Below are 20,422 nucleotides of genomic sequence, written 5' to 3' on the forward strand. Positions count from 1 at the left end.
CTCTCTCTCTCTCTCTCTCTCTCTTTCTTCTTCTCTCCTTTTTTTTCTGCGGATCAGCGGCAACAAGGTGTGAGGGCTTCGGATCAGGAGCGGAGGTGGGCGGGAGAGGACGCATCACTAAGTTTGACGGGTGAAACTGTGTTCTCAGACTGACAAATAATAAAAGTGCAGCGGCGGATCAGAAGGATGAAATACAACAGAAGTCACAGCATGAAACACACGCTGCCCACATTCATGAGAGTCAGCTGCATCAGCTGATTGGTATGGTGCCCACATGGGGCTGAGGAGGGGAGGGGAGAGGAGAGGAGACGAGAGGACAGGAGAGGAGATGAGAGGAGACAAGAGGACAGGAGAGGAGATGAGAGGAGATGAGAGGAGACGAGAGGACAGGAGAGGAGATGAGAGGAGACAAGAGGAGACGAGAGGACAGGAGAGGAGACGAGAGGAGACAAGAGGACAGGAGAGGAGATGAGAGGAGAAAAGAGGACAGGAGAGGAGATGAGAGGAGATGAGAGGAGACGAGAGGACAGGAGAGGAGATGAGAGGAGATGAGAGGAGACGAGAGGACAGGAGAGGAGATGAGAGGAGACAAGAGGAGACGAGAGGACAGGAGAGGAGACGAGAGGAGACAAGAGGACAGGAGAGGAGATGAGAGGAGACAAGAGGACAGGAGAGGAGATGAGAGGAGATGAGAGGAGACGAGAGGACAGGAGAGGAGATGAGAGGAGACAAGAGGAGACGAGAGGATAGGAGAGGAGACGAGAGGAGACAAGAGGACAGGAGAGGAGATGAGAGGAGACAAGAGGAGATGAGAGGATAGGAGAGGAGACGTGAGGAGGGGAGAGGAGATGAGAGGAGACGTGAGGAGGGGAGAGGAGATGAGGAGACGAGATGAGGGGACAGGAGAGGAGATGAGAGGAGACTAGAGGAGACGAGATGAGGGGACAGGAGAGGAGGGGGGAGGAAAGGAGAAAAAGGAGGAGAAGAGACGAGAGGAGAGTAGAGGAGACGAGACGAGACGAGGAGAGCTCCTAGGCGTGCTCCAGGAGCCACTGGAAGAGGGGGACGCGGTGCGGCTCTCTGCCCCCCTGCGGTGCCTCCTCCCTGGCCGGGGCCGGGCCGAGCGTGGGACTCTCTTCGCAGTAACGCAGCAGCATGTGCAGCAGCTCCCCGACCCGCCACCTCCTCTCCCGCAGCCGCTGGACCACCGCCGGCAGCTGGAAGGTCAAACAACCACGACAACAATGTGAAGGAGGCCATTCATCCTTCATCAGGACGGTGTGCCGCCAAGAAAATAACTGATAAATAATATTTCAATATGTTCACCTGCTGCAGCTCCCGGTCGGGACCCAGCTGGATCTGGGGCGTGTCGACCATGGAGGCCGCCAGCCACTGCAGCATGCTCCGGAGCTGCGGGTCGAGACTCAGGTGCTGGGGGCCGCGCCGCAGCTCCCGGACGTCCGAGTTGACAATGACCAATGGCGTTGACGTTGTCGTCCTGGGCGTCTGCACCTGAGTCCGGTCCACACACACGGTCCCTGTGGTCACAGAGGCAAAAGAACTTCCTTTTTTGCTCTCGTACAGTACAGTATTGTGTTCTGCTCTTCTCCAGCACATCTCACAGACATGCGGATGCATCAAGGGTCATGTGTGTGACAGCCCGAGTTGTGGTCAGCGCCGGGTTCCCACGCTCCCACAGCCCAACACACACACACACACACACACACACACACACACACACACACACACACACACACACACACACACACACACACACACACACACACACACACACACACACACACACACACACACACACACACACACACACAGAGTGTCTGCATATCACAGTATGGGGGTGGTGAAATCCCCGGCTACAACACACTCAGACACACACACACGGTTATTTGAAGTCCAACTGATCTGAATCTCAAAGACCGGAAAAGAACAAGAACCCAAATTAGGGGAAGGGGCCCCGTCTTTCTTTTATTGGTCTCGTGCCAAAGTTTCTAACTTAAAAAAGGTAAAAACGTTCTTACCACTGGATTCCTCTTTGACCTCGGTCTCCTTGTCCTCTGTGTTGTCACTGTTGGAGGAGAAAAAGAAAAACGTATGTTAAGTGAGAACGGAGACGAAGCTGCGTGTTAACGGACATAAACATGACGATAAGCTAAGAGCGGGATGTCAGGCATACGAAGGGATCTGATCTGAGGACGACTTGGAGACACACTAAGGGAAATATGCTGCATGCATTTTTCCTCTGATCCAGTAAATTTACTTCTCCCCACTTCTGTCTATTGAGTACATATCTGCCGTGTGACGTGCCGACAGGTAAACTGTCACTTCTCCACTCGTGAGATTGTTAATCACGGTGTTGTTGTTGACGCGGCGACAGACTCCACGTCTGGTCTCCGTGACACGACGAGGGGGTTTATCTTTTCAGAGGGAGGTCCATGCATCACAGGACAATACCAGCGTACACCCATACATTAATGCTGTGTGATGAGCATAAACCCACATTGTTTTTTACTGTAGTTGGAAAACTAGTAAGCAAATCTCATCATTTATTTTCTTGCAAAATATGAAACTGTGATAAAAAGGCTATTTCTTTCTTTTTGTTTGTAAACACATCTAACATTTTACAGTGAAAAAACCACAAACTGTAATCTGTGAGAAACCTGCCCCCTAATGGCTGCAAGTGCAAAATGCTGTGTGTGCAGAGCGTGAGACAATATTTAGATGTCTTTTATATTTTGGAAAATGCAAATACCAAAACATAATGTCCTACGACATTTTCTGAAAATCAGTGCAGCTAATTTCTTACATCGTCATCATCATCATCACACAGATGTGGATTTGGTTTTACTCTTTAATATAAACCGTTATTTTTCCTGTTTCTGTGCAGCTACATTTTCCTAATGAACAAAAAATAAAAGCTATAACAGTAGTTGTTCTACATTTCTAAATTTTAGAAAGCCACAGATTGGCTATTTATTGGTTAACATTTCTTTTCAAAGCTGCAGTTTATTTTCTGAGAATGTTTTTTTTCTGATTGATCTGAACTAGTGGGTGGGTTTAAACTGTCGCGCAGCATTAAAAGCAAAGAGGGTCATGAATAAAAAATGAAAAAACACCACAAAGTCAACGTATCAAGCAACCAAACTGCATGCAACTAATGTAGAACCAGCAAAACTTCAACAGCACATCACAGGCCGAGAGCAGCATCACTATATTTAGAGCTTCTGGTTTGGTCATGCAGGGAAGCTGGCGGCTCCTAGTATGAGACAAAGTCAAATCAAATTGCCGTTTTACAATGTGGTAAGTTATTTTCTGGCTCCAATTCTGTGTTGACGGATCTGTTGTGTGATTGGTTTTGTAGTAAACTGAGCGACTTGTCTTATTTGCTCCGTCTCATTCTAGGTGAAACCCCAGTTTTTAAGTTTATTTTGGAAGGTTTAGCCACGTCGTCCAGTTGCAGACCAACCTGTCCGAGGGGGAGAAGGACATGCGCTCCTCACACGCCTCCCCCTCCAGGCCCAGACTGCTCCAGCTACTGCTGTTCCCATTGCTGCTGGAGAGAGAAGGCAGGTAACGCACCACTGTGACGATCGGTCACGTAGCTTCAACGAACAACAACTCAGAGCGACATATTTTTTTACCTCCTACCTCCCGTTTGTTTTGTCAGCAGGTTTACGTGAAAACTACAGATTCCCTTGAAACTCCTGTGGAAGGATGAGCCATGGTCAAATCTTGAAGAAAAATACTAGGCATATTTAGTGGACTGATACCTATGGGTGTGTGAGATTTGATGTTGCTTGATTGAATTTAGAGATGTTCCGATACCAGTATTGGAAATGTCCCGGATACTGCCAAGATCGGGCATCGGAGCATTTGCGATATCAATGTACCAATACCACGTCTTTAAAGTAGTTCCACCAACATAAAACTGCACTTTCCACTGTGAAATGCTGCCAAATTGCTAACATTTTCTCTAGCTTTTGCTAACGGTTCTATTAACAGAACTTGCTAGCGTCGGAATAGCGCAACTGCTGTTTTTCGGAGTGAAGAAAAAGTGATTTCTGGTAGTGCAGCGTTAGCCAGAGCTAGCGAAAATGTTAGCAATTTGGCAATACTTCACACTGGAAAGTGGCTTTTTTCACATTATTGCTAGCGCTGGCTAATGGTACACTACAGGAAATCACTTCTTCATCGCTCCTAAACAGCAGTTCTACATACGACACTGGCAAGTATTTTCTAAAGAGCGGTGAAGAAGAAGTGATTTCAGCTAATGTAGCGTATGTAAAAATAGCGAATTCTTCGCACTGGAAAGTACCGTTTTTTTGTGGGTTAAGTCTGAGTATTTCACATTAACATTATGAAACAACAATATGGTTCACGTCAGTCTTTTACTTGTGGGACTTTCCAGTATGAAATATTGACCAATTGCTGACATTTTTGCAGCTAGCTCTGGACATGTAGCTCTCTACACTACCTGAAATCACACAATCATCAAGTCACGCTGTACTGACACCTGCAGGCACTTTTGAAAGAGCGTTGATGAAGTGATGTCAGCTTGTGTAGCGTTAGCAAAAGCTAGAGAAAATGTTAGCAATTTGGTTCAAAATGGCGACGTGACAAAGGCAACTGCATTGTTGTTTTACACTGTTACAGTGAAAGATAGACTAAAGGTCTTTTTTTTTTGCATTATCTGGTTTTCCGAATGGTTTAACTTGAGCCAGGTATCGGGTCGGTGCTCCGTATCAGCCGATATGTAAAGTCCGGTTATCGGATCTGGTATCGGGAAGATAAGATTGGTATCGGAACATCTCAAATTGAATGTAAGGACTGATGGGCCTTGGCGTAGGGATGCGCCCTGCTGAGTGTTTGTCATGTGGGATAATCCTTTCAACTATCAGGTGAGGCTCAAAAACAGAGGAAGATCCTTCAAATGACGCAGACTTTTCCAGCGTATTCCGTTTCCCACTGAATCATCTGTGATGTTGGGCTGGATGACACATGCCGAGAGCTTGTTCGTTTAGTCAATCATCACGCTCGGTGTGTCAACAAGCCCTTGAAGGGGTTTTCTGTGTCTTCCTTCCGTTATTTCATCTGCCGAGTGGGAGTGGCTTTTTTGCAGCGGCCTTTTGAAGGGAGCCTAATGAATTACACATGCTGGACTTTGTTCTTGTGGAAACAGTGCCTGAAGTGAAGACAGCACTCAAAAGACACACCTTTAGAAAATATTATGATACATTAACTCGGGCCCTGATGGACAACATCGCCGGTTGACACTGTGTTCTTTCAGTATGTTGGGAAAGAATCGCAAATGTTGTCCGTTGTGCTTCCATGGCGATCGCAACCCTCGGCCAGAAATGTCAAGAGTTTCATTCCCAGAGACCGGAGACTTGTTGTGGAGGAGGGATGATACTCGACCTCGCACACCAGACCCCCCCTCTCCCTCTTCAGTGAAAGCCAATTCTGTCACAACTGCAACTCTTTCCTCATCCTTGTGGCATATTTCACAACAAACTCGGCTGCACTGACAGCTTCATAAAATCTTTAACAACATATCTGTTTACACAGGTCACGTACAATGCAACATTTGCACAAATCAAGAGAAAATTGCATTTGGCAGAGAGGTCCTAAACCCATACACTGTGCCCTGTGCCGACCTTGGGAAACCTCCAATCTGGACTCGACCACAGGAGACTCCTGCTCAAATGGGTCCAACACCAGCAACGGACCTCATTCTTTACGTACCGAGTCCGTGACTCCACAGAAATAAATTCTACTGCCTCAGACTGAAATATAAAACCCATGTCAGCTTTGTCCCCAGATATTTCTACTACTTAGACAAGTTTCTACTTCGCCTCTGACTCGGTGATCAAATTCGAATTTCATTATGCCTACGTTAACTTAGTACATCTTGTGCATATTTCATACAACCCATGGTTAGATCAGTTAACATTTAAAAGGAAAAAACAAATACAGAACCACAGTGGGACAAGTGGCTGAGAGAGAAACATGTGCTACTTGTTTACTTTCTGGGAAACACTGGGAAAACTAATCAGTACCCAGTTAAGAGCTTCTAACTCCTGGTAGAAAAAACTGTCCCATACTTGAGCTTTACTGCTGCTCCTAAAAATATCTGTATGGGAATCTGGTTATTTGTTAGGACCGTTGTGACACATTGTAGAGTTTTGTCCGTCTCCCAAAAATATTGCAGAGGGAAAAACTCTGAGAGCTAGGAGCTAAATAAAATCAATCATTCATTTTGTGTACGTTGGATAAAAAAAAAAGACTATTGAAATGTTTGAAAGATGTTAAATCAGGATTATTAATCTTACTGCATTAATTAATCCGCAAATTTGATAATGAAAACATTACAGCATTCATCAGAACCCACACCGATGTCTGTGCACTATAGTTGATTCATTATTTATCGTTATTGACACTGAAGGAGATAACTGCCATGTTGGTAACTGGATCTTTGGTTTGTTCTGTGTTGAGTGAGCTACAGGTGGTGTACCTGTCACTTAGGTGGAGGAAGCTGCTGTTGTCGTCCGGGTGCTCGTCCTCGAAGCTCAGGTTGGACCAGCTGCCGAGACTGTCGTCTCCGACGCTCAGCTGCTGGGACACGGTGGACTCGGTGGCTTCCCTTCCTGGAGAGCTTAATGCAGAGAGATGGAAGGAGGCTTTAAAAAAAATATGCAAATATTTACACCTTACAAATCCATGATGATGATAATGATGAACATCTGTGTACCTGATGCTGGTCGCCTGGCAGATGTTGGACATGGCCGACGTCATGATCTCAGCAGTCAGACTCTCGGCGTAGCTGGCGCCATCGTGACCGATGCCACTGTCGGCGTTGAGGCTGGTGTTGCTCAGCTCACGTTTGGCTGTCTCCATTGCCGTGGACACCATCTCCTCCGCGAACGCTGCCCTGTGGTCCAGGTCAATGTGGATCTTGGGAATGTCCATGCCGGAGAGCCGCTCGGCCCTCGCCTGACACTCGGACCCTCGCTTCCTCCTCTGTGATGCAGGCTGGTGGTGCGTGCCGTGTTTGCTGCAGTACGGACACTCCTGCACCAGACAGTAGCGGCATGTCCGCTCCCCCAGAGCCGGGCCCCCTGCTGGCCCCTCCGACAGTCTCTGGGTGTGCGAGTGTCTGTCGTGGCCCGGTGTCCTCTGATGCTCCCTGGGCGAAAGTCCAACTGAAGACAGGCTCATCTTCAAAGTGTCATCAACTATTTTCCTGGCGTAATGCTCAATGACCTGCATCACCCCGCTGCTGTAGCCGCCGTCGTACAGGCTTCCCGTGCTGTGGTAGTGCCTGCTCTTACCCTCCTTGGACAGCAGAGGGCAGGAGAAGGAGTTCCTGATGAGATTCTCTGCCATGCCTTCCAGTTTGGACTTCTTATAAAGACAGGAGTCGGTGAGGGACTTGGGCAGTCGTGCGGAGGACAGATGCAGCTTGCGTGTGACGTCGCAGGTGATGTTGTAAGCTAAAGACTCTGCAAAGTTGACCAGGTCCATGTACTCCCGCTGACTCTGCTCCTCGGAGTCACTGCAACAACACTGAGCATCTTCTCCCGAGCGACTCGCCACGGACTCCACACTACCGTCCTTGGGCAGCAATGAGGCCTCACTAGTGGATGCTTTCCATTCATCTGGCAGCGACTTGGAGGAGTGAAGGCGCAAGCTCGGGGTCCTCTGCTTGATCTTGCGACTGGCATGAGCCAGGCCTAGTTTTATGGAGCGGTAGGCCAAGCGGCTCGCGTACTGGTCAAGGACCAACTCCCTACTCCCGCCCTCCTTTTTCAGCACCCTGATGAGATAGCCGGCATATTCGTCTGTCACACTCTCACAGCTGGGATACTCCGAGGAAAGGCCGGAGCTGGAGCTGGAGAAGGTGCTCGAGGTGGACGTGGGAGACCGGAAGACGGAGGCTATCAGGTCACTGGACCACTGCTCGGCTAGCCTCCCGACCCGCCAGTCTCTGTTCTGGTCTGAGCCGAGTTGAGACTGGTGTTGGTGGTGATGGTGGTGCAAACATTCGGAGCTGGCTCTGTCCAAGCTTCTTCTTCGGAGCGCTCTGTGATATGGACACTGTTGACCGGAGCTCACCATCCTCTTCACGTCGTTGATCACCTCACCCGCCACCTCGCCGGCGTACACCCACAAGGTGTTGAGCGTCTGCTCCGAGAACTGGGCTACGCTGTCTCTCCTTATCCTCTCGCTGCCCTCGCTCGTCTCCCCCTCCTCTGCTACTCCCAGCGTGTCCATCTCTGTTGCCATGGAGACAATGTGACACGCCAACCGCTCGGCGTAGTGGAGGGACTCTTTGTTGGACATTCTGCGAGTGGACATCTGGTTCAGTTCATGCCGGCCGCCTCCTGTCTCCAAACATCTGTTACCGACGCCGTCCGCCAACTCTTCCTCCTCTTCATCCTCGTTGCCATCCGCCTCCTCGGAGAGAGACCTCATCAGTTTGAGCATAAACTCGGCCTTGTCCTCCTCTGGGGTGATGTCTTTCGGCCCCGGGCCAGGCTCGGGCTGTTGGTGAGGGGTCGAAGGCGGGGTAGCAGGGGAGAATTCCTTGGACAGTTTGGTTTTCAGCTTCTTAGAGAACTGTTTGATCTGTTTCTCCTTGGACACCTCGCTGGGCTGCTGAGGGGTAGAGGGAGGAGTGCCAGGAGTCCCACCAGACTTCTGGCCGGAACTTTGAGCTGAGTCATCCACAGGAACAGACATCCTCCTTTGTCCACCCATCTCAGTACCCGGCACGTCAAGAGTATGCATCATGACAGGATGAGTTTCAACCACTCCTCTGGTTCTTGGCTCTACCTCACAGCTGGCTCTCCCTGGGCTTTGAGAGCCTGCTGCTGGCTCGACAGGTCCGCCCTTCCTCACATAACGCGAATCTGTACAATCCAATCCAGCTACCTGCTCTGAAGGGGATTCTGGCGCCTCGTAATTTACCATCTCTGGCTTGGAAGAGCTATCCCTTCGGCTTCCCATTGTCTTTGTGAAGAAATCAGCGCAGTCACCGAAACTCCTCTTCATCTTAGAAGCGGTCATAAGCTCACAAGCCTCAGTTACTATCATGTCCACCATGTTGCCAGAGAAGTTTTGGAATGAGGACTTTCCTTGGGAGGGGCCTCCTACTCCAGCTATGGCGGTCTGAGTTTCATGACTGAAAAGGGGAGTCTCCGTAGATGTGGTGGAGTCAGAGGAAGTTATTCTTTTCGGGCTGGAGTGTGGGGTTTCTGAAGAACTGGACCTCTGACACTGATCGGTCTCCTCAGACTCATGGAGGTGGGAGAGGGCTTGGCCGGCTTGGGGCACCGGAATACAACTGGCCATGCCCGAGACAGTGAACAAGGCTTTCTTCACCGTGCAGGTAACGTCCTCGCCTGAGGGCCCTGGAACTGCTGCAGCCGAGCTGGCACTTAACACCTGCTGGTTAGCAAAGGTGCTGCAGGTGCTAGAGTCTGTACTCTCGGCACTGACGTAGCAGATGTTGTCCAAAGACACACTGATAGCGGCTTGGCTGGTGAAGGCGACATCAGCCTGAGAGAGCTCTATGAAGGCATCCTGGATAACAGACTCAGACAAATCTGAAGCATAGGAGGAAACCACCTCCTCCTCCTCTTCTTCATCGTCTTCCTGCCTGAAGGACCAGTCACTAGGGGTGAGAGGAGTTGAGGGGTGGGAGAATTGACACACTTCCATGATGCCTTCAAACACGAGCTCTTCAGCCAGGTCAGCAGCGAAGCGCGTCACCGTGCTGTGGAAAATCTGCTTTTTCACTGTCAGGAACTCCTTCAGTGCCCCGGACACGGCCTCTCCGACCAGGAAACCAGCCAATCCACTGACCGCTCGTTCCTTCAATACGTAGGCGCGGCGCATCCCGATCTCGTGGAAGGCCATCTGAAACACTGACGAGGTGAGCCTCGCGGCTAGGTGACACAAGGTGGTGGTACAGGAGGACACACCTTTCTGGATGTCGCGCAAGGCGCTGCCCAGGCTCATTTCCACCAGGTCAGTGGCAAACCTCTGGATGCCATCCTTCAGAGACTGGGACTTCGTCTGCAGCTTGTCCACCGTCACGGTCTCCTGTATCTCGGAGAGCTTCATCAGGTAACCCGATGGGTTCTCGAATTCCTTGTGGCAGACGCAGCTGAGATTCTTGTTGTCGCTGATGTCGACGGCAGACTGGTAGCCGCACACGGATCCCAGGATTTCTTTGGACAGACTGCTGGCAAAGTCCGAGTAGGTCTTGTACAGAGAGCAAAGATCCTGGGGTTTACGTAGCTCCGAGCTGTCCGGGGCCTCCTCGTCCGTCTTCCAGAAGTATTCCAGCGGTCCACTCGAGTCCACCAGAGGGCTGAAGGCTGAGGAGCTGACAGGACTGAAGAGCGGGCCACCGTTTTCCTCGGAGGGCGTCTGCACCGGTCGAGGTGAGTCGGGCACCTCGGGGTGAAGCGAGTAGGGAGAGCCTGGTTTCAGAGGTGTGGGTTTTTTCACATTGGCTGGGAGAGTGGGCTGGTCGAAGCGGTGAGGATTCATACCCTTGGTCGAGCACCCCCTGGAAACGTATTTGGATGCCGACACATTGGTGCCAGACTCAACGCTCTTCTTCTGCGCGGTTGGCTCAGTGACGGTGTCCAGAGGCAGCGCAAGGGTGCAGCTCTCCGAGCTCAGCTCCTCCAGGTCGTCGAACTGATCGAAACTGTCAAAGAATTCACTGACTTCAGAGTCAGAGTCTTCCACTCGCTCCCTGGGGCCTCCCGGCACCTGGGGGATGTCCAGCTTGGCCAACAGACTCTTCTGGTAGCCGACCTCGTCCAGGAAAATGATGGGACTGGGGCTGGAGCCGTCCGACTCTTCTGATTCACTGACGTAGATCAAAGGCGAAGGGAGTCGAGCTCCGGGACTGCAGTAAGTCCACTGCGATTCCAGACCCGACGACTTCTGCACGGTGACGGACACGTCTGGACCTGGCTTGTGTTTGGCGGAACTCTTCTTCGAAGATGAGCTTACGATAACGCGGGAGCCTGCTAATTCTTTTCTTCTCTTGTGGGCTGGGACCGTCTGTGATGCCACATCACGCTTTTTAAAACGACAATAGGTAGCTGCTGCTGCGGCGGGGGACATGAAGAGAGAGTTAATCAGTTAATCAGAACAGCAGAAACTTAATGCCACCAAGCATCAGATGTTTAAACCTACAGGGATTGTCTCCTGTGTCGTCCTCCTCCAGGTGTTCCAGGGCCGTGACGAAGTCGTCCTCGATCGACGAGACAGACTGGTTGGTGTCGTCCTCCTCGGGCTGACTGGGCTCAGCTCTGCCTCGCTGAAGAGCATGGAGCTCCAAAGCGTAGCGGACACCCGCCACGTAGCACCCGAGCAGGCCCAGCAAAGAGGCTACGCTGGCCTGAGGGTAGAGGCCGGTGCTGGGATTGTGCCTCAGCACACACACGGCTTTCAACCAACACTGCAAGAAGATAATGAAGAAAGAAAGGAAGGATGAAAAGATGAATATCTCCTTATTTGAGAAACCAAAACTGAAGATTAAAAATTTACGAGTTGATTCTCATAATATTTCTACTTTATTCTTGTAAAATTACGACCTCATTCTCATAATATTACAACTTAAATACGACTTTGTTCTCAAAATATTTAGACTTTATTCTTTTTATATTACAACTTTATTCTCATTTATTATAACTTTTTTTCTTGTAATAGTATGACTGTATTCTCGGAATATTAGGACTTTATTCTCATAAATTTACAACTTTTTTCTGAAAGTCTCAAAATCTCAACCTTCAGGCTGATAAGAGTCTATAAACTGTGTCAGCGACGACGCCCTAAAATCCCTTGGAACAAGAAAAGCTGATAATGTGAAAGATCTTGGCATTTCCAAAAATTAAACAGAATTTACATGATAATTTATTTTAATCCTAGTCGTATGGGAGGGGTGGTAGACTGTTATGTCTGTACTCTGAATTGATATGCTACATGTGCAGAACACAAAAATCACAGTGTAGCACGGAGAGGTGGGAGGTCCGACTGTCTGAAACCACAGAGCGAGCTGCAGGGCCTGTGTGAACCCAAACACTGCACATAGGGACCAACAGCACCAAGCTGCAACCGTGGGCTGAAACAACAACATCTGTCTGTTCAACCTGCACTTCTTCACACAGCGTGAGAACGACAGGCAGCGGCCGCGCGGAGGGAAAACACTCCAATGAGATGTTGGAACAATAATGTCACAGGCACAGAAGAACTTCCCCGTCGCGGTCTCACTTCTGCTTTATATTCCAAAGCGCTGACGTGGCACATTCCTTCACCGTCACCCACCTGATGTCCGGCGTCTTTGTGCTCCGCCAGCCTGCGCGAGTCTCTGAGCAGCAGCACCTCGTCATTCTTGAGGCCGTCGACGTGCAGCGACCTGAGGAGCTCGCGCAACCCCGGGGGCAGAGATATCAGAGCCTGGGAGGGAAGAGGGCAGGAGGTTTGATTAGCTTGTAGGTCAACCGTCTATGTCCATTTTAAAACTAAAACGATCTCCTTCCACATGATTGTTTCAGCTCTGTAATAGAACACACCTGGAAAATTTAAATGTGCGTACCGGTGTGTAAACAGGAAGCAGATTGTCAACTCTGCAGTTGGTTACTTAGTTCCGGAAAATTCTACGAATGAGGATAAACAAGGGTGAAGAGTAAGAGGAGGGATTTCTTTTCTTGGAGCGACGACGAGGTTGAACTGTTACTCTCAGTGAGTGTTAGCGACGCTTTGCCTTCCCCGCTGGTAGTCGTGATCAGTGACAACCAATCAGGAAGTGAATGCGGACTCCATTTTTGCCCGTCCATACTACAACCCAGCCCTAGAGTTTCCAAACTAAAATGTGGGGGAGCAGTGTTTCCAAACTTCTCCCTTTTATGCGCTAGAAAACTAGGAAGGTGGACGGTAGGCGCCAATGTAAAATGTGGATGTAGTCTGACCAGCTTGTGGTCTGTTCCCCCTGTTCCTTCTCGACAACAGGGAGCTAAACACAAGCCACCCTTTTTTTCCGAGATGCTCTGACCAACACATTTCTCCCGCTCAGAACAGACCCACCAAACCAAACCGGCCATATAATGATTGTTGAGATATTATCAACGCTACTTGCTGCACCTGTGAATTGGTTAGAATGTTTTGGCAGATGTGAAAGTCTATGGGAAGAGCAGTAAACCTACCTGCTGGGTGACTTCTTCCCCTTCACATTGTCCAGGCAGACACACAAAGTGAATCTGAAAGACGATGGTGGAAGGTTAGGCTCGAACTTGTCTGGAGTAATGTTGCATGTCGGCTCTTTGCCATCAGTGTGTGAGTGTGTGTGTGTGTGTGTGTGTGTGTGTGACAAACCTCGGTGAGTCTTGTGGCGTCTCTGGTCGGCAGCTCCAGTCCGACGCTGCACAGTTCCTTTTTGTTCCTGAAGAGGCTCTTCACACACTGAGCCCCACTGTCCCGCACAGTCTGCACACACACACACACACAGAACGCCTTTTTTTCTTTTCTATTTTTATTGTACATTTCATTATAATTTTCCCTGGAGCCTTTGACTCTTGCTGCTGCTGTAACAGGTGAATTTTCCCGACGTGGGAATAATAAAAGTCTTATCTTATCTTATTTCTACTAAAATCAAACCACCACAACATCAAAGTGGCAGCTACAAATTAAAAGCACAGAAAACATTTACAGTTACAGAGCTGGATTATCATACAACATGCCATAAAAAAACAACAACACCAGAGATATTTGCATTTTAACATAACAACAACAGTGGAAGTTAAAGTAAAAGCTAAATCTGATGATTTCAGTTTGTCTTTTTTTAATATCAGGCCCCAATTCCCATGTCCCAACAGATTCATCATCGCAGCAGACTGACCTCTTTCCGGACCGAGGCCCTGGACCTGATGGGGACTCCTCTAATACGGGCGCAGGCGTCCATGGCATCAGCGAGCTGCACTGGGGCCGATCACCTGTAAGGAAAAAAAAAAGGAAAATGACACGTGAGCAAGCGACACGGCGAGAAACTTTAGACCTGAGGAGAGGAGAGCGAGTTTAGAAATTCACTCCTACAATCCTCAGCGAGCGAAAAGAGTAGAGGATTGTTCAGCCATCGCTGTCTCGCCCTCGAACCGACTGCGACGACACCACATGACAAACCAAATGTCTCCGTCTACTGCAGTGTACTGTACTGTACTGTAGATGCCATGGAGGGAGCGGGGTGTGTGACAGTCATGGGTTACATGCAACGACACAAAGGGCCGTGTCACTGCGTCAAGCGACCAGCAGACTCACAGTCTGTAAAACAACAACAGTTAAAACACATTTGACCACAGGAGGTCGAGGCAGTTCAACTTCGTTTCTGGTCTGAGGCTCCGCATTTTTGTGAGATTGTGCAGCAATCGTCAAACCCGTGTGAAAATAACACTCGAGGGAGACGGAGACTCGTCCTGCTGCTGAGGAGCAGCTACACACTACGGGCCGCTCGGCTTTGATTCTCTTTAAAAGAGGCCGACGACCTGCATCAGAGATCAAACGGCGAGGCGAGAGAACGGCCGTGTGTGTGTGTGTTCGGAGCCGGGGGAAACACACTTGGTAGGAAGCATGAGAGGCAAAATATTTACAGTGGTACAAGAAGGAAAAGTTTCCCAGGAAATCCAAGCCTCTCTCTCTCTTTGAGGTTCGGTCCAAAGCAGCGAGTTGTGAGTGTGGACTCAGGCAGGTGGTCACGTTGACCATCCTGCGTCCTGAGGAACCCACAGGGGTCGAGTACGTGCCACTGGCTTCCTCCGGGCGTCCTGGACCTCCTGGGTTCTCACGGGCGCTTTGCTAAAAATCAACACTGCCGCCTGAAACCTCAACCACGCAGCGCATCGCCACCCACTCACTGCCCCCGCAGAGGAAGCAGGCACAGTGACGTCTGTTGTTATGGCTGCACAACATCAAGTAGCCTGGTTTCATGTTCTTGCTGCCTTCACGTGGTGTCGGACTTATGGTAAATACAAGTTGCCGACTTGGAAATAGCTCACGAACGCCTCACTCAAGTCGTCGTTAGGAGTGGGATCATTTTGATACCCGAGTTCCTGAGTTTGGGTGAACCAGAACCTTCCAACATGGCGAAGAAGTAATGGATGGTACGTAATTCTTTATTATTAACATTGCAACAAGTATTAGCTGTTGCTTGTGTAGATAACTTTAAAGCGGCAGTGTGTAATTTTTGGAATTGTCTGGCGGCATCTGGTGGTAAACGTTGCAAACCACAACCAACTGAGCAGCCGACAGGGGACACTTTATGGCGGCGCGCCGCTGATTTCAATTCTTTTTTTTTACCGGCAGCGTCTGAAAATTCAACGTGAACGCGACGTATTCTGGAGCGTTTAGTTCAACAACCGTATTCAACACGACGTAGAAACATGGAGACTCACACGGAGGTCGGTCCACCTCATGGAACTGTATCTAACTCATATGTGAACACATAGTTATGGACAATATATTACATTTCGGTGAATAAGTTCTTCTAAATATTACCCACTGGAGCTTCAACTTCAGACCTGAACAGATTCTCAAGGGGCTGATTCATAAAAACTAACCGTCCTGGAGATTCACATGTTCAGCAAAAAAACTGATTCCGGAGGTTGTTTTGTGATCGTCTGAGAAAGAGGACGACAGCAAAACAACCTGTCAAGGACACAAAGCGTGCGTGAGTGTGTGTGTGTGTGTGTGTGTGTGTGTGTAGTCTAACGTCTCGTCTGACGGGTGGTGCTGATGTGAGTGTGTGGGCGGCCGCCGGAAGGGGAGATAAACACAGACTGGGAGAACATGGGGGGGGGACTCTCCAGACTCTAACCAGACACAGGTGACTCTCAGTGCAGTAGACAAGTGAATATGGATTATTACACTGTAACACAGAAATCATAACTTATTTCTGTTACAGCTTCAACCGACAAGCACGGAGACAAGGATGTGGTACCGGCAGAGCTTTGTCGATAAATACATTTTATCGATTCAAGTAAAAATATTCCTCAATCCCTCATTCTGGTTTCAAACTAGGACATTTTTCATGGCAGGCATTAGGGCTGCAACTAACGATCATTTTCATCATTGATTAATCTGTTGATTATTTTCTCGATTAATCGATTAGTTGTTTGGTTCATAACATGGTGAAAAATGTTGATTGTGTTTCCCAAAACGTCCAAGATGATGTTTCGTTTTGTCCAAACACCAAAGATCTTCAGTTCACTGTCACAGAGGAGCAAAGAAACCAGAACATATTCACATTTAAGAAGCTGAGATTAGAGAATTAAGACTTTTTTCCCATCAGAAACTACTTGAACCGATTAATTGACTATCAAAATAGTTGTTAATAATAGTTAATTTAGTCGTCGATTACTAATCAATGAACTGTTGCAGCTCTAATATATGTATAGTCACATTTATTATGCATTATTATTTTTATTGCATGCTTGCTGCTGTAATAAGTAAATTCATAGTTTAACAATAACAAATCTTCAATGATACTTTCAACTACATGCTCATATTTTTGAAGGCCACTGTCAACTGCATCATCAGTGATGTTGATAATGTTATTAATAACTTTCTGACGTGTGACTGCCCCCCTCCTCCTCTACCTGTCTCTCCCTCTCCCTCCTCCTCCTCCTCTTCCTCTACCTGTCTCTCCCTCCTCCTCCTCTACCTGTCTCTCCCTCCTCCTCCTCCACCACCTGTCTCTCTCTCCTCCTCCTCTACCTGTCTCTCCCTCCTCCTCCTCCTCTACCTGTCTCTCCCTCCTCCTCCTCTACCTGTCTCTCCCTCCTCCTCCTCCTCTACCTGTCTCTCCCTCCTCCTCCTCCTCCACCTGTCTCTCCCTCCTCCTCCTCTACCTGTCTCTCCCTCCTCCTCCTCCTCTACCTGTCTCTCCCTCCTCCTCCTCCTCCTCCTCCACCTGTCTCTCCCTCCTCCTCCTCCTCCTGCTCCACCTGTCTCTCCCTCCTCCTCCTCCTCTACCTGTCTCTCCCTCCTCCTCCTCCTCCACCTGTCTCTCCCTCCTCCTCTACCTGTCTCTCCCTCCTCCTCCTCCTCCACCTGTCTCTCCCTCCTCCTCCTCCTCTACCTGTCTCTCCCTCCTCCTCCTCCTCCACCTGTCTCTCCCTCCTCCTCCTCCTCTCCCTCCTCCTCCTCCTCTACCTGTCTCTCCCTCCTCCTCCTCCTCCTCTCCCTCCTCCTCTACCTGTCTCTCCCTCCTCCTCCTCCTCTCCCTCCTCCTCTACCTGTCTCTCCCTCCTCCCCATCTACCTGTCTCTCCCTCCTCCTCCTCCTCCTCTCCCTCCTCCTCTACCTGTCTCTCCCTCCTCCTCCTCCTGCTCCACCTGTCTCTCCCTCCTCCTCCTCCTCCTGCTCCACCTGTCTCTCCCTCCTCCTCCTCCTCTACCTGTCTCTCCCTCTCCCTCCTCCTCCTCCTCTCCCTCCTCCTCTACCTGTCTCTCCCTCCTCCTCCTCCTCCACCTGTCTCTCCCTCCTCCTCCTCCTCTACCTGTCTCTCCCTCCTCCTCCTCCTCCACCTGTCTCTCCCTCCTCCTCTACCTGTCTCTCCCTCCTCCTCCTCCTCTACCTGTCTCTCCCTCCTCCTCCTCCTCCACCTGTCTCTCCCTCCTCCTCCTCTACCTGTCTCTCCCTCCTCCTCCTCCTCCTCCTCCACCTGTCTCTCCCTCCTCCTCTACCTGTCTCTCCCTCCTCCTCCTCCTCCACCTGTCTCTCCCTCCTCCTCCTCCTCTACCTGTCTCTCCCTCCTCCTCCTCCTCCTCCAGGCTGATAAAGGATGGTACCATCCTCCGCAGCAGGAGGCCACGGAGCCGCCGCCTCACACGGAGGATGCTGATGTTGACGACTCGAGGCTCGGTCACAGACAGACGGACTGACGGGAGGACTGACGGGGGACTACAGCCCCCGGACCCCCGGACCCCCGGACCCCCAGACCCCGGCCCGTCCCTTCCCGGGCTCCCGGGCAGAACCAGGCCGCGGTCCCGGGCCGCTCGGACCGTGACGTCACCGTATTGTCGTTAGCTGTAGCAGCTAGCCACCGACCGGAGCTAGCAGCTAGCTCGAGGGCGAGAGACGCAAAGCAAGCGAGCCGGTTCGGTCACAGCTCCCCGGCTCTGCCTGGTTCTGTTTGCCCCCCTGACACCCGCCGTGTACCGGGGAGAAGACGTCTTACCTGTCGGTGTCGGCTCGGTGTCGGTGTCGGGTCCAGCGGCGCTGACGACGGTGGCCGCTGTCTGTCAATGCGCGCGCCCGTGGACGATCCGCGCGCTCGACTCCGCTTCCTCACCGGAAACACACCGGGACGATCCGGTTCACTTCGTCCCCTCAGATTTACACCTGACACAACAAAGAACCACAGATTCAACCGAATTATTGATCATTTATTAAAATAAAAAATATTAATAAAACATTAACAACAACAGCTAAATCCATATTTCTAATATTCGTTAAGTAAAATGAATTATTCACGTTTATAAAATGGATCGATTCCCGGAAATGAATCAAGTTTTTTGGGGGGGTTTTTAAATGCACAAAGATAATAGGCTATACAGAATATTTGATCTTAATATTAACCCTTACAAAAAACATTCAAGGCATATAAGGATACATTAAACAAGTGTCAAAAAATAACAAATAAATAATATGCAAAATAAATAATAATAAAATATAATAATAATAAAAAATAAAACAAAATAAAAAGAGGTCATAGAGGTCAGTCCTTTTCCTTTTCATGAGCTTTAAGGAACTCAGGTAATTCTCAACAAGGTCCCTTTTAAAAACAGAGAAAAGTGGTTTCATTTTGCTCCATTTGGATTTGTGGATAAAGAATTTTGTTTGTAGAATTGAATTGAATTGGAAATGTGTTTATTCTGAACATGTAAAGAAAAAAAAATTAAAAATCAACAAAAGAAAATAATGAAACAAGTGGACAGATACCGAAGAGTGATATGTTGTTGCTGAGTGATAACAGTAACAACATAAAGCAAAAAAAAAAACTGTCCACCACTTGATTGCTTTACATGTTCGAAAAGGGGCGAGAAAAAGAAAAACGTATTTAATCTCAGCCCTTCTCCCCAAGTTATTCATCTATAATTAATAATTAATCAGCTTCCTTATTGATTGAAACCTATACTTTAGTTAATATATCTCTACATTCATTACTAATATCGTTATCCTTATCAAAATATTTTTTTTAAATTCTTCAATAAAAATAAATGCATTACCATATAATATATCTTAATCATATCTTATGTTGTCATATACAAACATACATATTGCACATGTACACATACAAACATATAACCACATATATCAACTCCCCAATTCCTAAAATCAAATACCTACAAATATACATTATTATTTACATAAATTGGAAAAACAGGGAAATGAGTGGAGCTGCCCGGTGTCACGGTGTCGGCTCGTCCTCGTTCTCCCCACGAGTGTTCGAGGCATCGCCAGTCGAGCGCCGAGAAATCGTTTTTTGTCGCACTTTTCACACGGTCGAAGACCGAGCAATCGAACTGCAGACAAGTTATTATAAACATAATATTAATAATAATAATATTAATAATAATAATAATATTAATAGTATTAATAATAACATTACATTTTATTCATATACAAGCATCAGTGGTGGAATGTGACTAATTACATGTACTTTATTACTTTTTTAAAAATATGTTCCTTACTTAAGTTTTAATTTTTTTTATAATATATTATGTATACTCAATTTGATATCCTAAATGCATCGTATATTCCAGAAGAAAATATTGCACTTTTTAGTCAGCCTCCGTTTATTTAACCTGCTCTTTATTTATCCTGCATTTAGAAAACAAAAAATTATCAGAAAAAATTATCAGTTTATAAAATACAACAAACTGTTAAAGATTAAACCATTTATTTCTCATCTTGTTTGTATCTGTGGCCTCTTTAAACTTCTCGTGTGGTTTCATTTAAACAATAATCATCAGCCTCAGAGAGACTCGTGAATTAAAACTGTGGAAGAACATTCTTCATAGCACTTATTGCAAAAAAGAAGAAAAGAAATACCTCTAACATGTCAAAGCATGAAAGGGTCAACATGTCAAACCTGAAGAAATGGTTTTCCGTATGTTTTCGTTTCCTGAACATCACAGATGTTTTCACTTCTTTCATTTCCACGTAGGCGGCGTCTGCTCCATCAGCCTCAACACGAGACCTGCTGCTGCTGGAAAACTCCACTCAAACTGAGGCACATTCACAATGTTATGAAACCTGGGAAGATTCCAAATGGTTCTTTGGGTCTTTTTTCTTTCTTCGTGGGGAAAAAGAAACACAGAGAGCAACT

General features: G+C 48.3%; 1 protein-coding gene across 4 annotated transcripts; it reads right to left on the reverse strand.

Moving 5' to 3' along the window:
• Positions 1–895: 895 nt before the first annotated feature.
• Positions 896–18,390, reverse strand: akap11 (A kinase (PRKA) anchor protein 11). Of its 4 annotated transcripts, none has more exons than XM_035604979.2 (12): positions 18,269–18,390; positions 13,937–14,030; positions 13,414–13,524; positions 13,245–13,298; positions 12,367–12,498; positions 11,236–11,500; positions 6,767–11,144; positions 6,530–6,670; positions 3,485–3,571; positions 2,040–2,086; positions 1,327–1,538; positions 896–1,217 (listed from the first exon to the last, which is right to left on the reverse strand). In XM_035604979.2, exons 2-12 carry the CDS (start codon positions 13,997–13,999, stop codon positions 1,032–1,034), a joined length of 5,676 nt encoding a protein of 1,891 aa, XP_035460872.1. In that variant the 5' UTR covers positions 14,000–14,030; positions 18,269–18,390; the 3' UTR covers positions 896–1,031. The 4 variants fall into 4 exon arrangements, with proteins under 4 accessions (XP_035460872.1, XP_035460870.1, XP_035460869.1 ...); XM_035604977.2 differs by having other exon boundaries at positions 3,485–3,568; positions 6,767–11,147; XM_035604976.2 differs by having other exon boundaries at positions 6,767–11,147.
• Between the last annotated feature and the right edge of the window lie 2,032 nt (positions 18,391–20,422).

The sequence above is a fragment of the Scophthalmus maximus genome, chromosome 14 (assembly GCF_022379125.1).
Source record: "Scophthalmus maximus strain ysfricsl-2021 chromosome 14, ASM2237912v1, whole genome shotgun sequence".
NCBI lineage: Eukaryota > Metazoa > Chordata > Actinopteri > Pleuronectiformes > Scophthalmidae > Scophthalmus > Scophthalmus maximus.